Below are 18417 nucleotides of genomic sequence, written 5' to 3'. Positions count from 1 at the left end.
CAGAAACTTCTCTTGCCTCCATCCAGCAGTCGGAAAACCTTACCAAAATATATTCTACCAATACCTCTCTGCTTACAACTCTGATAATTCTCCTTGACTTTTAGGATAAAGACAGAATTCCTTGACATTGCTACAAATACTTCCGTGGTCTAACCCTACCTACTTTTCCAGCCTAATTTCATATAACACTCCTCACTGGGACATCTTCACCTCTCTCCCATTCATTTCATTTATACCTCACTTTGTCTTTGCTTCCTCAGCTTTTTAAAGTTCTTTTGTGAAGGAAAAGCATCATGGTGGGGAGAGATGAGTTGGGGCTAACATTGGCAACCACCATGTTCCCTCTTGTTTGTCCAAAGCAGTTACGCAAAAAATTAAGCCTCCATTGTCCAATTGAATATTATTTCCTTCCTCCGAGTCAAAAAACTGGCCTCCTGTAAACTGACACTTTTATGCTCAAAGATAGCTGCCGTCACCTCCGAGAAGTCACTTGTAATGAGGCTCTTTAATAGGAAATCCAAATGTAAAGAGCTAGACTGAAAACAGTGAACAAAATGAATCTTGAGAATAGTATACTCAGATTAAAAAAAACAACCCAGCAAATGCTTATCTTCAGAACAAAAGCAATTATTGAAAGTGTCCTTTATTAATTATTTGAGAATATGTGAGCAAAGGAGAGGGACAGAGGGGGTGGGGGGGAGAGAGAGAGAGAGAGAGAGAGAGAGAGAGAATATCAAGCAGCCTCTATGTTCAGCGTGGAGCCCAACGTGGGGCTCAATCCCACCACCCTGAGATCAAGACCTGAGCCAAAATCAAGAGTTGGACACCTGACCAACTGAGCCATCCAGGCACTTTGAAAGTGTCCTTTAAATAGCAATCTATTCTAATGTATTCTTTGTTATTTTTACACATATTCAAATTGAACATATGAAGTCCAAAGCAAGATCAATCTGACATCTATCAGTGAGGTAGATACCAAAGGCACTGATAGCTATCATCCTATTTGCAAAAATCAAAGTCTCCAAACCTGAAATGCTCAACATGACACGGTATTTTTGCCATATTGTACTTACATGTGATGATGAAAATGCTCTTAAGTATTTTCTAGTTTTAAAGCCTCCTACATGAAATTTTTCTTTCCAAGATTTAATATGTTTCTCAGGTTGGGTGAATACTTTAAAACAAAATCTGAACATTTCTTCGTTTAATCTTGAAATGTTGTGGATTAATGTGTGAATGTCTGCTTCCAGTTTTATCTTTTTAAGGCATGTCACAATATGTTTTCTAATTAAAATAAAAAACCAAAATGGCACTTCCCTCACGAAGAGTCTTTTAATTGAACTCAGTTTTTTCCTCTCATATTTTTCACAGCTGCCTTTTAAGCCAACAGAGCCAGAACCACTGATGTGTATCCTGCCTGTTTGCTTCTCAGGGTATGTAAATGCCCAAGCAGGTGTGAGTAAGTCTGCACCAAGAAGTGCCCTAAGGAGAGGAACACTTCAGGTGTTCTAATCACATGGGCAATTTGGGATGTTAGAATTATGGACCAATCTTTTGAACTCTTAATAGTCCAAAGTCATCAAGAGTCAAACTCAGGTCACCACATTTTCCTTTGGAATGATTATGACTTAAAAGGAGTCACCTAGTTTCACTGAGTTCATAGCATATTCTATTACAACCTAGATGTGGAAACGGCACACATGGACCGCAGATACTCCACCTGGTAAGGCATACACCAGGAGACCACACCTGGAGATGTCTTCCCCTAATCCCCCACTAGGGTCCAGGCAGACAGCAGGGAGAGGGAAAGAACATCCCAGCCAACAGGGAGGTTGGGGACACCAATTTTCATCTAACTAGCAAAGGAGTTCAGGGTACAGGAGGAGGCTCAGTCTGAGTTCAAAGGTGAAAGAGAAGAGGAGATTAGGACATGAGATACAGAGGAGTCTCCCCTTTCCTTGCACCTGGCACCTACAAGGGCTCTACTCCGAGACCACAAGTGTCAGCCTCAGTATGGAGGCTCAGTGAGTGTGCGTGGTAAGGATTCCATATGCAAATATCCAATACTGCTATGTAAACCCACACTCTTCTGCCCCCGTATATAGCAATTTTCTGTATTTCTAAGAAATCATCTATAAAGAAAAACATCAATATGGAAAGCATATTTGACTAACTTCAGAGTACAGTATTCATTGAGCATTTCCACATGACTCAACAAAAGGTATCCTCTGCCCTCTTAAGAATCAACTGAAATAAACAACAGTAGAGTGCTCAGGACAGCTAGAGGTGACACCTGAAGCAATGAGGACCAAAAGAAAAAAAAAAAAAAAACGTGTATAAGGGGTCTGGGTAAAGAAAAGCTAAAAAGGAAATTCTGATTTGTACTGAAAATGCTTTTCAGAGTATACATATTAAAAATGGTTTTTCAATCATTTCAGTTTGTTTTGTTGGCTCCTTTAAAAAGTTACCAAATAATTCCTTTTTAAACCTTGCATTGCTTTCGTGAACAATATACTTCTGTACAAGGAAATTAGCCATAGATTCTTCTGCTGTCTCTACATCCCTTCACAATGCTGAACCCGGTTAGGTATGCATATGCTTACTGTGCACCACAGCAGTTCTCAGTTTGGACAAAAGAACAAAATGGTAATTCATGTGCATTTACAGTGTTGGGAAAATATGTATGAAGTGCATTTATAGAAGCTTCCTTAGAGATTCTTTTCTGAAAAAATCCATCTGAAAACAGTAAATTAAAACTGTACTGCTTAACGTCAGAAGAATGAATTAAGTTAACGTCTCTTCAGGGACCAACCACTTTTTATACCTCCATCAAAAGTTAACGAAGATCACAGACTGGACCATGAAGCCTCCACCAGGGAGCAGGTGCAATGTGTCTTGTATCTCAGCTGAACAAATGTGCTGCTACTGCACTGTCACTTCCCATGGCAGGTCAGCTGTGGCTTCAGCATGTGAACGTCCCCTCCCACCGTGTACAACAGCCCCCCACCCCTGGCCCCACGAGGCAAGAGCAGAAGCTTTGGGTTACTGTTGGACCTGGTGCTATTGCAAAGTAGACCGGTCTATCTGCTATGAGAAATGACCTTTCAACATTCAGAATCCCCTTTTACCAAAAGCAAAATGGGTGATGATTTGAAATAGTAAGTATGTGCAAAGCTTACAATGTTCTGGCCATGAAACTGTCCTGATCCTGAAAGACTCTAAAACTTATACCAACGGACTCCAACAGGGGGAGAAAAATAGCCTCGGGACATAAATATGCATGTATAGAATCATAATGTCAACAGTCATTGAACAGCGGTAAAAAAAAAAAAAAGGCTTATCCCTACCCCTCAACTGTCCTTTTTTTTTTTTTTTTAACTGAGCCACCTAGTCAATTCCAACCTGCATGACAATCTGACAACAGAGTTGAACAAAAAAAGAATAAAAGAGAAAGAGAAAACTTAGTCATTTAAAATCTGTTCTTTTGTCAATGCCCCACCAACTAGAGTTTGTGCTTGGTCTTAACCTGTGGTTCCCTGACATTTTTAAAAGAAAGGCCACCATAGGGAGTCACGTATACAAATAAAGATTTGAAAATAGCCAGGACACAGATGCCCCTACTAGAGACATAGGGATATTCTTATAATCAAGATTCCACCAAGTGTGAAAATTAATTTAAATGAAAATTTTTAATAAGAATTAGAAATATTAAACTAGCAACTGAAATCTGGTCCTTTTACTAAGTGCATGGCTCTGGTCAAGGAAATAACTTTTCTCTGCCTCAATTTTCCTATCTATGAAGGAGGATTACATACGTGGTAACCCAGCTCTGATGTAACTGAGAATTCACACAGTTCCTTTGCCGGCTGGGTATCATTTTTCTCACCTACAAAAGGAGAAGCTTTTGTAGAGAACCTCTAAGGACCATTCTCATTTAAATACCGTGATGCTGGGGTGCCTGGGTGTGGGGTGCCTCCCCACAAAGCCTGGGTTTGTGATCTTGTGGTTCTTGAATTCGAGCCCCTCACTGGGCTCTGTGCTGACAGCTCAGAGCCTGGAGACTGCTTTGGATTCTGTGTTTCCCTGTCTCTGCTTCTCCCCCGCTCATTCTCTTTCTCACAAGAAATAAACATTAAAAAAATTAATAAAAATTAAGTAAATACCATGATGCTGTAATAAGAGGAAAAAGTATGGAAACCTGCAGAACTTTTTATAAGAAATGCCCCAAATGAGTGCAGCTAAAGATGTGAATAACTTTTCCAATGTTTAAATCAGTGTGGGAAATGATTTGGCTGCGATTTAATTTTTTCTAGACTGTGAATATTCACAAAATGAATAAAAATAAAATCTGGAAAAGAAACAGCTGGCATTCTGTAAATGGTCGCCAAGCCTGAAGAAGTCTAGGATACATAGACCTTTACCCAACTGATCTCCACCTCTCCTCTGATACAGCAGAAGGGAAAGGCTAGAGCCCTTACATTGACCAGTGATGGAAGAAGAACCATTCTTTTCTTTCCTAATCGTGACATAAGGAAGCACATGACTGTTGGGCAGGCACCTATACAGACATACAGTCACCCACAGACACAGAAAAGACTTAGCTTTTGGCTTTGAATATAATTCAAATATTACATCATGTACCTGGGGGTTATATTAGAGCACAGCCCAGTAATGATTCAGTAATCTGCTAGGCCTAATTTGTGACTAAATTAGAGTTCCAGAATCTATGGCACTCCTATTTCTACACTGGTCTGTAATGATCCAAGTCTTGTCCTTGGAAATTTCTCTAGGGTGTTAAAAAAAAAAAAAAAAAAAAAAAAAAAAGTCAATATACTTGAGCCCACTAAGAGCTTAAATGGGAAAAGTATTCCCAAGATTGCCTCAACAACTTAATTTCATGCTCCTGACTTTCCCATAAACATTGATCACAAACCAACATTCTTCCTCAGCTCCTTGACCAGTGGAGCTAAACCGATGGCTGTCCCCAGTTCAGGACCCCAGAATTTAAGTCTTCATAGGTGTTTCCAGCTTATGCCCCCAATTCAAATCCATACTCCTATTTATTGCACACACTTGAATATAATAAGGTGGGAGGTTTTATTTTTCCGGGGGGAGGGGGGGAAGGTCACATTTAAGTCTTTTCAAAATCTTTTCCAATTACTTTTAATTTTAAAATATTATTTGCGGAAGACCTGTCAATTTGAAATGATGTCAGTCAATGCATTGGATACTTATCAGTAAGAAAAAGCCTAGGCTATTGAACCAACCCTCATAATTGTTCATTATCTCACAATATTGAGTGTCGAAAATCATAAACCTTTCAAGATGATTATGCTGTGAAGATTACAATGTGCGTTGAAGGATAATCTTTAAATCTTTTAGACATTTTGAAAATGGTGTACTTTACAATGACGGTGTGAAAAGCAGACACAAATGGAGCTATATCTCAAGCCACCTAAACCGAAGCAAAGAAGAAACTGTATTAAACTTCTGTTAGCTGCTAAAGGTGGAGTTTGAATGTAATTACTTCATAAAATGTGAATTTACAAACTAATACTTGTAAGTTATTTTATAAATTATGTGACTTTAGGTTTGTGAATTAATGTGCTACATTACACACAAAAAGCCATGTGACCACTGCATTTACACTGCTAAATGGTTTCATAATCAAGTTGGCCAAACCCTTTTTTTGGTGGGGGATGGGGAAAGTCTCCAATTAAGAAGTGAGAGAGCAGCTTATGGAGTGCTCATCATATATTTGAGCATGTTCTAGAGAGCAATAGACCTGCTGAATCTGTATGTGATAAGATCTGGTGTTTGCCAAAAAGCAAGAATAAGAAATGATACGACATCTGATCTTGAAATTCCATCTGCTCTGAGTCCCTTGTCAGGAATTCCCATTTATTTCATTGGGTAAAACTTGGGGTTCATTTCAGCCTGAGCAGAAGGACTCCTCATCACCTTTCTTGAGCTAATGAAAGGAACCTCTTAAAAAAGTTCACCGCTTAAAACTCAGAAGACAGTATGTTGACATTCAGCATTGGCAGGAGAGTTCTATGACAATGATATTGAACACATAGTGCTTACTAGGCACTGTGCAAAGTGCTTTAGTATGCAATGATTGCAACAACTTATTTTCCTCATCTTAGAGACCAGGAAACTGAGTACCAGGGGAAGTAGCTTGCCTAAACCCCACAAATAGGAAGTGGAGCTACCATTTGAACCCAGGCCTGCACCTGTATGCATGATGCTGTACCATTTCCACAGTTTAAGTAACAGAATCCAGGAGAGAGTATAAACCTTTCCAGGGCTCTCTTCCACGATCCACAGCATCTCTCTTCCAGTATCCGACCATGAGAGAAACAAGATTAGTGTTCTATAATCATCTTGGATGTTGAGCTCATCATTCTAGAATAATTGCTTCAAAACATAACTGATGGCTGAATCCAACAGTATCATGTTGATCCTCATTCTTTGTATATTTATAGTTTTATGTCTGAATACCATTTATTATACCTACATTGTTGTAGATCTTCCTTTGGCTAGCAAAACATTCCTCTTTGATAATGTTCTCTATTCTCAAGGTCCATTCCTCCTTATTCTCCATTGTTCTTCTATCTCCTTGGTAAGTGTTGAGGTTTCTCTTCCCTCTGTGTCCCAGGTAATATCTATTGTCAGGGCTTTGCTTTCTCCCTTTGGGCTCACCATTTTATATTTCAAACTGTTCTTCTAAACTTCAAGATCACAGTTCCAGCCGTTCACCAGGACTGTTGGCCATCTCCGCTGGCATCCCTGATTTAACATATCCCTATAGGAACTCATTCCTTCCTCTTCATCCACTATCCAACCTTGCTCCCAATTTGGATCCTTGAGTTCTCATTTCCTTTAAGGGCATCACTATCTAACCAATCACACTCACCTGAAGCCTCAGACCCATCCTGGACTCTTGCTTATTTCTCATGACGTCCCCTTCTATCCCTGACACACACTCATTGGATCACCAAATTCTTTCAACTTTACCTTCTAAATGTTTCTGTAATCTGTTTCACTTTGCTATTTCTGCCACCACAATGAAAGCCTTCATCATCTCTCATTTGGATTCTTGCAATGGCCATTTATTGCCCTCTCCTAGCTCAACTCCGTCTAAGGCGTTCAGTGAGCGACCTTGCTAAAACATGAATCTGGCCATGCCCACCCCTGCTTCTATATAAACCATCTGCAACTTTTCTTTACCTATGAGGCACTATCCTAGCTGTGCAGCCTGGTACATAAGGCTCTTCACAGCCAGGTTCTTGGCTACATTTCTAGTCTCACTCTTCTCTACTTCTTGCCCCTTCTCCAGTCATGATCTGTGTGAACTGTGATCCAGACCAATGGAGCTATATGCCACATTCTCTCACACACCAACTATGAGCTCCTGAAGGGAAGTCCTTATCTTGCTTAGCAATCTCTGTGCATCCAAGTTCACTAGTTTTATCTCGACTGTTGGCTTCAGAGTTTTTAAAGAAACATGGTTCTAAGCATTTTAAAGCACTTTACAATAATTTGTCATCCTTCCAACAGCTCTGCAAGGTTGCAGAGTACTGCTGTTCCCATTTAACAGGTGAAGGAGAAGATTCCAAGAAGTTGAGGAGCCTGAATAGTTACTAGTAAGAAAATAGTAGCCAAAATTTGAAGCCAGATCAGGCTGACCCTAAAACCTGTGCTTTAGCTGAGACCAACCGTGAAAGTCTCACTGATGACATCTAACACATAATTTCACCTTCAAGGGAACAGCCGGGAAGCAATGCCATGGCTTTAGGCTCCCATAGGTGCAGCCCACAGGGTGCACAGATGCAGGTCACTTTGGCAAGTGGCCAGTCCCATATTTTAGTCCAACTTACACCACATCCCAGCAGCCCGTGAATAGAAAAGCATGGGTGCTCTACCCTAATGCCAAACTTTTCACACTCTCATTGAACCCCAAAATGAAGCCCTTTTTGAGGAGGGAGTCTAATATCTTAAGCAACCTATCTCCAAGGAAGGGGAGAGTCTAGAAATGAAACTGAACATAGCTTCTGACTTACTGGTCTAAATAGAATACTCAGTTTGTCTATCCTTGAGTCTGTCCTCTTGAGTCTGGTTTTATTTAACAACTGATAAAATCCTACATATTTATTTCTGTTATCTAATGCTAACACATTAGATGTGGCCAATGGGGAAATTGCTTCAAAAATTACCCATTATATAAAACATATGTACTTGCTCCCTTATTACTTTACAATGTGGTCCCAAAAGCTCCAGCCTAAGAACTCCTGGATCGAGTGCCAGATGTGTCCCTGCCAACAGCTGGTGTATAGCTTTGTGCAAATCCAGTTCCATGTTTTCGTATTTTAAGCCAAGGGCTATAGTACTTGATCCATAAGCAGTCCCTTTGAATTCTAATATTTGGAGACTCTCCTTACTTTCAGGATGTTTCTCACTAGGTTAACCATAAGGGAACCTAACCTACATCATTATTTTCATAACTGGCTTTTAAAATGGTAATCAGGGATGATGGGTTGGAAGTTAATTCCAAGATTATTTTAGGGAAAAAAAAACACTGTATCAATTCATTCAAACACATGCCAAAATATCCGTGCCATTCAAATAGAATTCAAGCCAGCTATTTATGGAAAGCATAAGATAATGCAGTGCGTGCGTGAACATTGTCTCACATTCACATATGTGAAAATGACTCTTGGACCTAGTGAAATAATTACTGAAATGCCATCAGGTGCAGGGAGTAATCTAAACATGAAAATTCAGGGTAATTAAACAAGTGAATATCATCGGTCAAACCAAGTGACAGGGAAAACACCCGTTATGTGTTGTCATAACTGACCCGTGCCTATAGCAAACAGTTGCCAGGTTCTCAGCAAGTTTTGTTTACGTGAGCGACTTGAACTTCTCACAATATGACAGCCCTTGGACACCCTAGATAAGATTAAATGATCTATGGGGTGCCTGGGTGGCTCAGGTGGTTGAGCATCCAACTTCAAGTCATGATCTCACAGTTCGTGGGTTCAAGCCCCGCATCGGGCTCTGTGCTGACAGCTCAGAGCCTGGAGCCTGCTTCGGATTCTGCGTCTCCCTCCCTCTCTCTCTCTCTCAGCCCCTCCCCTGCTCATGCTCTGTCACTCTCTGCCTCTCTCTTTCTCTGAAATAAACATTAAAAAATATTTTTAAAAAATCAAACAATCTATGACATAGGCACCCAGTAAATGCCTGTTGAATTAATGTGAGAATACTATTAGAAGTAACATTGTGCGAAAATAAAGTGCTGCTAAGACTCCTAGGGCTCTGTTTCCATCCCGAAGATGAAATGAGGATTCCAGAAGGATTATTAGAGAGGCTCCTTTTCAATCTTTATGGTGTTCACACTCACAGAAAACATTCCCACCACAATTCCATCAACGAAAACACGTGATGGGAAAAGAATTCGTACGCCGGCATATTCCTGATCAAACAGGGCCCCACTGATCCAAAAAGCAACCAAGACGGCACATTTTTAAAGTAAGGAAAATCTTGATTTGGCACAACCTACTGGCTCCCATTTTAACACCAGACAGCCGTATAGAACATTAGACTTTGGTTACACCGCGTCTCTGGAGAAGCCCCAGCCGCGGGAGGAGGGGGGAGCTTTACAGAAGTTCTCGACTCAGCGGGAATCGTCGGAGGTGCGCTCGGCCGTCGCCGTGTGCAGGGCCAGGGCAGCGACGTTTCCTCCGGGAGGCCGACTCACCTTCCCTCCTGGAGGTGGCCCGGGCGTTGGGCAGGAGCAGCGCGACGCAGAGGCAGCCGCACAGCCAGAGCGCGCGCATGGCCGGGCCGCGCGTCCGTCCACCGCACAGGGGTCGCCGCCCGCGCCTCGCGGCTGCTGGTTTGCGCTCCGCGCTCCGCTCTGCCTTCCTTTTCCTTGATCAGGTGGTTTTATCGACTCCTCTACCTGACTCAGTCCTGACAGGAAGAGAGCCTGTGCTTCAGGGTGTGACTCACCTGTGAATAAGGAGGACCCAACCCTCAGCAGCCAGACAAACACACACCGCGCACACCGCGCCGCGAGAGCGCTCACCCCCGCCGCCGGGCTCCCCCCGCCCTCGCCGCGAGAGGGGTGCACACCTGGCCCGGGCCGAGGGCGTGGTGCCGAGGCTGCGGCCCAGGGATCCCGCTGGAGGAATGCGCCCGCTGCCCCGCAGCCCTGCTTCTCTCCCGGGGTGGTCCGCCGCAGAAGTCGCACAGGTGGACGGCGAGCAGCCTGCCCCCTCTCCAAGGCGCAGACTCCCAGCCGGCAACCCCGATCGGCTCCCGTCTAAAAGACGTCAAGGAGAACAGGCATCACGAGGGGGTGCTCTCCACCCTCTGGCCTCCCCTCAACCGCTCTGAAGTACGGCAGGCCTCCCCCAGCCCACCCACTCTGCCAGCACTTCTTTCCTTCCCTCCCCATCACCGGGCTCCTCTCCTGGGCCCCCTAACTTCCTGATCACCTGGGCTGGCGACTGTCAAGTCACCTGCTGACCTGACCGGTGGGCCTCCCTATGAAGGCGGGGTATCGCTCGAGATCCCTAACAGCTCGCGCATTTGCTGGCGCACTGTCAGCTCGGTAAATGTTCTGCGGAACTGAAGAAAACGGAGAACCCGGAGTTCATATTCCTTTTACCTCTTAGAGCATTTTTCTCATACCGTTCTCCGTGGGCGCACAGGAAATGTTTGCAGAGACTCACAGTGAGAGGCATCCAAGTCTCTTGTGTTAGGTGAGGGGACTGATGTCCAGGAAACTGCAAATCCTGGTGTATCCTACATCGCCCCTATCCCTAAGGAGGCTGGTGGCAATAATTCAGAGAGACTTCTGTCAAAGAGAAAGCTTTGGTTCCTACTAGAAAATTAGAAAATTAAAAATTACCAGAGGTTTGTTGGTGCTCAGTATATACGCACAATCTGTCCCAAACAGTCACCCCTACTTTTCATGATCAAGGCCTACAAAGGCCCCTGGTGAATATTGTTCACTGGCTAAAGGAATGCATGTTCTCTAGATAGTTCTATAGATAACCTAAGGCAACAAACAATACAACATGGTTACTGTGTGTCAAAAGGTGTAAGAATTTCAGTTTATGCATGTAAGTGAGACCAGTTGGGCTGGGAGAGCTTGGGAGGATTATGCACAAAACCTGAACCATGAACTAGGTAGGTGTTGGGGAATAATCAGGATCTGAATACAGCACCAAAGAACCACAGAGGGAGACCATTCACGGAACACTGGCTACCATCTATTCTAAAATCTCCAGCAACAACAACAACAAAAAGAATAGAAAGGAATCTCCAATTTTCTCATCCCAAGCTTCTACTCTCCTCTTCCACTCTGTTCGGGATTCACGCAAATAGCATAAAGATTCTTCTCTCTCAAAGTTCACAGTCTCCAGTTACTGCTAGTTTCAGGTCCTGGAGACCAGTAACTGTCTAGTTTTTCCTGTCTAGTAACTAGTATGTTGTAGAGGCTGAAATCATGCCCCCAAGTCCCTGATCCATGCACTTCTACCCATCAGTGTTGTGCAATCCACAATCCTGCAAGAACAGGAACAGAGCCCTGCAAAAAAAGGCTTAAAGGTAAATTTCATTTTAGTACAGATTATTAGAGTTTATTCTGTCTCAAAAGTTGGAACAGATATTTTCATCTATCACTTCTGGATAGTGATAGAAATAATAGCTAACATCTATACAGTACCTACCATTTGTAATTGCTAATGTGAATCTTTTATACAGAACAACACTTTAATCTTGGAAACAATGCCATGGGACAGGTGTACTATTAACTTCCCATTTGACAAATGGGAATACAGGCACAGAAAGGTCAGGTAGCATGCTCAAAGTCACACTGGTCCCTAAACTGAGTTTAGGGGTCAGATTAAAGAGCCCCATAAAAAAGACAAATTCACAATACTGTATGAATTAAAAATGCAGCCAATGGTTATTCATCAACATCCATTACAAACCAACCAGATTGGCCCACATCGATAATCAAGTCCCAATGACTCTGAACAAGTATTTCTGATTTTGCCTAACGTGTTAGCTCTGAAAGGACCCCCAGAGGCCACCTGAGCCTGGAATAGAAAACGGGCAGCAGAACCCTGGGCACCAGGCCAAACAGCAGCCTCTTTTATGTGAACGGTACACTTTGGTGTTTCTCCATTCCTACCCCTTTTCATTGCCTTATTCTGGATCTTTTCACACATCTCGACAACCTGCCTGGCTCAAGCTTGAGACCTCTGTTCTGGCCGAATCTCCTCCCATGCTCGGAGACCATAGCAACTGCTCTTTGCCAATTTGAGGATTTTTCTGTAGTGCTCTACTAGTCAAAAGTTGAGGTTCTGCAGCAGATCCCCAGGGCCAAATCCTGGCTTCACGTCCCATCAAGGTAGTTTATTTAGTTTTCTCTAAGCTTCAGTTTCCTCATCTGTAAAATGGGGATAATAATAGAACTGTTACCTGGTAGCGATACTGGGAAAATTAAATGGCCTATCTAGTGCTTAGAGAAGTATCAGACATATGCACTATGCAAGTAAGCTATAATAATTGTTGCTATTGTTACCACTAAGCACCATCAGTTTTCCTTTATTGTAATTATTTAATAAATATCCTATAAGAAAGATGGGATTTTTTGCTTCAACTCTTCTACTAATTGACTAATAGTAATTAAAATTTTTAATGTTTATATATTTGTGAGAGCAAGAGAGACAGAGTGTGAATGGGGGAGGGGCAGAGAGAGAGGGAGACACAGAATCTGAAGAAGGTTCCATGCTCTGAGCTGTCAGCACAGAGCCTGACGTGGGGCCCGAACTCACAAACCAAGCTGAAGTCAAGCTTAACCGACTGAGTTACCCAGACGCCCCTATTGAATAGTAATTTGAAACTTCTGTGGAACTTTTGGTCTACTCCAGGTTCCTATCCAGATTGCCAACATTTACTTGGAAGTTGTTAATTTTTATTTTCACTGCGTATCTCAACATTTCCTTCACATTCAGATCTTCCTGTCCAATGTTTTAAGACTTAGAATTTCATTTTTAAAAAGTTAATTTTTTTTGTTTTTTTTTTAAGGAGCGAGGGTGTGAGTGGGGGGGAGAGGCAGAGAGAGAGAGAGAGAGAGAGAGAGAGAGAGAGAGAGAGAGAGAATCTTAAGCAGGCTCCATGCTCAGCATAGAGCCCTATGCAGGGCTCCGTCCCATGACCCTGGGATCATGATCTGAGCCAAAATCAAGAGTCAGATTCTCGACTGAGCCACCCAGGTACCACTAGAACTTCATTTTAAATAAGGGGTAGGAAGATCTTATATTTCGGGGAAAATTAAAAGTAAGATGGATTTAAAGAATTCTTACAATTAAACTCACGCAACACATGTTTTTCAAAAAGGCAGTGAAAGTCTGTTTGCTTTTCCATGTGACCCCAATAAATCTTTCTTTTCCAAATCCATACAAAAATCATTAGATACCACTCAGCAATAAAAAGGAATGAACCACTGACACATACAGAACATGGATGAATCTCAAGGCATTGTGGTAGGTGAGAGAAGCCAGACAACAAAAGACCAAATTGTATATAATTCCATTGATATGAAATCCAAAAAAAGGTGAAACTACAAGGAAAGAACGTATCAGCGGTTGGCAGGGGTAGGAGATTGACTGCAAGGGGCGTGAGGCTCATTTTCAGGGATAAAAGAAATATTTTTAAATACAATAGTCAAAAGTCAGATTATACACAATCAAATTACCTATTTTAGGTGTACAAACTATACCTCAATAAAAATGGTATTGGTACGAAAAGTAAGATAATCTCAACAAATCTACATGATAAATAAGATGATATTCAGCTCAAATGTGCAAACTCAGTCCCAGGACTAGAAACACACCGCTGTCTGCACGAGCTGTGACAAAGCCACAGCAGAGTCCAGTCCTAACACTCTGCTGGTCCTCATAAGCTCTAAAGGGCTTCAGGCAGAAATACTACCCAAGAATTGCAGGGGGACCCATCTTCTGGAAACATGTCTCTTTGGGCAGTTTATGGGAGGTCAGAGATGATGATGTGAAATGTTTGCTTTGGGGGCACAGATTTCAAACCCCCGTTGGACTTTTGTCCTAGGAAATGAGCACTTGGATTTTCATCATATCGTCCCCCAAATCGCCACGATCATCTAGAGTATGGCCCCCGATATCAGTGGGGATGAGGTTTCATGCAGAAGTTCTCCAGTTCCGGAGACGGAAAGGTACTGGGGCATTTCCTCAGGGTGTGGCCGGGAAGTCTGAGCCTTGGAAGTCCCCTAGGTCCATTGTTTTATTTGCAGCTCAGTCATAAGTCACCCAAGGGACTTTTCCTTTTACAGTGCCGTGTAAATCACTCCACACAACTGTCATCTCTCCACCCGCAACCTCCCAAACAGAATTGCAAGTGACATGTTGATTTTTGCTTTGAGTTCCATCGTTACCTTAGCTAGCTTTCAGAAGGAATGTCTGGCATGTCACCCGCTTTCAAGCTCACTTATGATAGAAACTGAAGCACTGGCTGTTAACATGCCAGCAATAGACAGGACTGTTGGACTCCATTCCCTGCCCTTAATCTCCCCCAGATAGTTCTAATTATGTCAGCATTTGCAGAAAAATTTTACATATAAAATGCAGCAATTGGAGGCGGGGCGGAAACCCAACTCCCCTTTGTTCTTAATTGATAAAGGAAAATGTCCGTAAATGGAAATGGTTCAGCGTTTCCTGGATCGTCTGGGTAAATTCTCTAAGGTTGGCCGGACTCCAGAAAACAATGTTCTCTGAAGCAAGCACTCTGGCTGAAGGGGCAGGTTTCCATGTTATGCAGAAACCTATATAGTGTTCCCACAGCTACTTTTCAGGGGGCAGTAGAGGCCAGGCCAGAGCTCAATAATGACTTTCATTTTTTACTTCTTTTTTTAATGTTTATTTTTTTAGAGAGGGAGAGAGACCCCGAATGTGAGTGGAGGAGGGACAGAGAGAGGGAGACAGAGAATCTGAAGCAGGCTCCAGGCTCTGAGCTGTCAGCACAGAGCCCGAAGCAGGGCTCTGAACTCTCAAACTGCGAGATCATGACCTGAACCCAAGTCGGACATCTAACCAACTGAGCCACCCAAGCACCCCTATGCCTTTTACTTTTTTTTTTTTTAATTTTTTTTTTTCAACGTTTATTTATTTTTGGGACAGAGAGAGAGCATGAACGGGGGAGGGGCAGAGAGAGAGGGAGACGCAGAATCGGAAACAGGCTCCAGGCTCTGAGCCATCAGCCCAGAGCCTGACGCGGGGCTCGAACTCACGGACCCCGAGATTGTGAGCTGGCTGAAGTCGGACGCTCAACCGACTGCGCCACCCAGGCGCCCCTGCCTTTTACTTTTTAAGGGGAGTTGATCCTTTTTCCTGTGGTTGACTGGTGGCACACATGGGCAGGCAATGTGGTGGGAAAGGAACAGCTACACACAAAGGATTTCACTGCGTCTTTTTTGGTGTAGTTATTACAGACAAGTATTCAAATCCTACATTTGTTTACCAAAACGACAAGCAGGGAGGAGCAGAGAGAAGAGGGACACACGTGCAGAACCAGATGAGATAGACATGGAAGACATAACGGGGTGAGAGATGCTGGGAACTTTAGCAGATTTAGGGCTTTGCCAGATGTTACGTTCTCTTGGACTGAAATGTCACCCACTCACCTGTGAAATGTCCACTCGTAGATTAAACACGCTGCCTGCAGTTCCTAGGCCACTTGAATACTTGATTTGTAGATACTCAGAGTTGATTGAGAGGTGAAGGAGCCCACACAGTGAACATTCTCCCCTGGATCGCACTGGTAGGGCTCAAGGGCTGCAGGCATGCCAAGATAGGCTGGAAGTAAGAGGTGGCCACCCTTAGATCTGAGATCCCCACCCATGCCTTCCCAAAGGAAGAAATGAGTCCAGGAAACAGTGTTTTTAAAGGTGCTTAATTTCAATCTGGAACTTTCCCACCTTTACTATAAAGTCTGAAAAACCCCATAGCATTGAGAGTCTAATTCTCTGTCTTTAGACAGGAAACTTAGGACCCATTTTAAACATCTAATCATTTTGCCAACCACGATACTGAATATTCTGCATGTGCCCAGCTCAGTGCCAGAAGTCTTGCAGGGACTTAAGAATTCATTCGTCACCACTGCCCTATGCACATTTTCTAAATTTCTAAATAGAAATCCCCTTAATTATTATCCACATTTTGAGGTTACTCAGGCTCCCTCACAAATCCCTGCCAATGCCACTCTCCAGAGTAATTATTCAACTACAATATAAAAACAAATTAAGCCTCTCACTGAATAAACACACACTTCCCCATAAAAAAAAAAAAAAAGTTGAACCTTTAAATAAATTAAAACTCCTAGTCCTTATAACATCTACAGGACTCCTGCAGATCAGCAATAAAGGTTTGGCTACTAGGGGTGCATTTTCCTTTTCACATTACCTTTTGTAATTCGTCAGTGTACAATGACTTCAGATTCTTACGCAACATCCTTTTACATCATCCAACCAGGTCTTGATGCTTTTCTCTTGGTCTGATACCTTAATCCAGGTATAAAAGCTCCTTTATTAAGTAACTTAGTAACTCCTTAGAATAGTTGGAAATTATTTTCAGCATAGTGTAAAGAGTCTGAGCAGTCTTAAAGAGTTCCAGAATTTAGTAGCTCTCTCCAGGTTACACAGAAATCCCCAAACATTCCTGGGTGGGTCTTTTGCAGGAAGCCTGTGGATTGGATTAGACTTTGGTTACAAGGTGCAACTGTCAGACCATTGCAATTATGGAGACAGCTACCAATAATCACTGAAAAATCCAGAGACACTCCTCACTAGCCTAAAAATTTCCCACAGCCTCAATATGTCTACTTAGATTAAGTAGGAGAATTAATGCACTGTTTCAGACAATTTAAACCAAAATGACACATTTCCCTCCGTTATCTATCCATTTTAGGCGAATACATTGTAGATCTGAGTTATTCAGACAAGAGTTTCAATTTTCTGCTTTTTATTGTATGAATACACAGCAAAGCAATTGCTTTATTAAGGTTGCTAATGCCTTTGCTACTTTCTTATCTCAGAGTCCTCTGTTCACATAACCTTTGGAAGTAATTTAGAAAATCTCAGCCAAAGCAAGAATATGGCTACTTGGTTTGGCAACAGAATTGTTTATGAAGAAACGAATACATTTTATGCAACTTAGGTAAACATAACATGGATTATTACATCTATGCTAAAAATTCTACACACACACACACACACACACACACATGAATGTATATTACTTGAGCTCTAGGTAGAAAACTCTATGGAATAGAATTATTACTTCATTGTCTACCAAAATTAATATAACACTGTGTGTTAACTTTACTGGAATTGAATCTTAATAAAATATCTTTTGATATTTTAATTAATAAAAAATCTTTTGAGTAAAATTTTGGGGCTTTTATTTAGTCGGTTTGCGTTTTGGGTTTTAATCTTCAATACTTTCTAAGGAAAGGGCCACTCTAAATCTTCTGACCCTTCAGGGCCTGATTACAAAACCCATCTTGGCAGTAACTGTCTCAATGTTATCTGCACTCTAATCTTCCCTGTTGAAATTTGCTGAAGAATTCTTATTAACTTTATACATTTATACTAATAAAAAATTAATTTAATGAGCTTCCTTTCAGAATCCGATCTTGTCTGACCAGTCAACCATAATGCTGGTTTTCCCCCTGGAACACAGAACCCAAAGAGTAATAACCTGTACCGTTTACAGTACCCTGCTGATTCCGATCAATGTCCCCTTACACAGACCTAGGCTGCACCTCATAGGAGCACCAGTGGATATTTTGAAAGTGGGTTGCTTCCAATGACACTAACTTAAATGTTTAGGAAAACGATCCAAAATATCCTCATATTTTCTTAACATATTATAGAATTATTCTCTGTGAAGTTAACCAACTCTCTTTTAAACAGCTGTATTTTCTAGAAGTTTTTGATCTGCTATATAAAATTGACTTTATTTCATTAAAAGAACCTCTTCGTTGTCCTCGGTTCTAATACTTTAGGCTTTGTTAGACAAAAGTATATTTCAACCATTCCCCAATCCCTTATGACTTTGTAAGCTTGATCTATAGGTCCGTTCCCTTTTTAGCTGAAAGATCTATTTTTAGACTCATCTAGTATCCTGCCCTCGTCATGATTTTGGTGGCTCTCCTTAGAATGTCGCCAAGCGTTCCTGTGTGTGTGTTCACAGAGACCAAGTTGCGACACTTCTTACGTTTGGAAACCCCGCAGCCTGCACACTGGTGGTGTAGAGTTTGGGTGGACGGCCCGGCCAGGGCACCTTATGGGGTTATGCGTCGCCC

General features: G+C 42.2%; 1 protein-coding gene across 2 annotated transcripts in view; it reads right to left on the bottom strand.

The window, feature by feature from the left end:
- LAMC2 (laminin subunit gamma 2) overlaps window positions 1-10412 on the bottom strand; it is a 58005-nt gene extending 47593 nt beyond the window's left edge. Inside the window, exons 1-2 of one of the 2 annotated variants that reach the window (XM_086694171.1) lie at window positions 10141-10412; window positions 9764-10017 (exon numbers count right to left, since the gene is read on the bottom strand). In XM_086694171.1, the coding sequence (XP_086550297.1) occupies window positions 9764-9842 (79 nt within the window). In that variant the 5' untranslated portion in view covers window positions 9843-10017; window positions 10141-10412. The remainder of the gene's footprint in view (window positions 1-9763; window positions 10018-10140) is intronic. The other variant, XM_086694170.1, reaches the window with a different exon arrangement.
- Window positions 10413-18417: the final 8005 nt, after the last annotated feature.

This window comes from Puma concolor, chromosome E4 (genome assembly GCF_028749965.1).
Source record: "Puma concolor isolate L17-30 chromosome E4, mPumCon1.1.hap2, whole genome shotgun sequence".
NCBI lineage: Eukaryota > Metazoa > Chordata > Mammalia > Carnivora > Felidae > Puma > Puma concolor.
The sequence above is the reverse complement of the archived record's forward strand: the minus strand, read 5'-3'. Positions and strand labels throughout refer to the sequence as shown.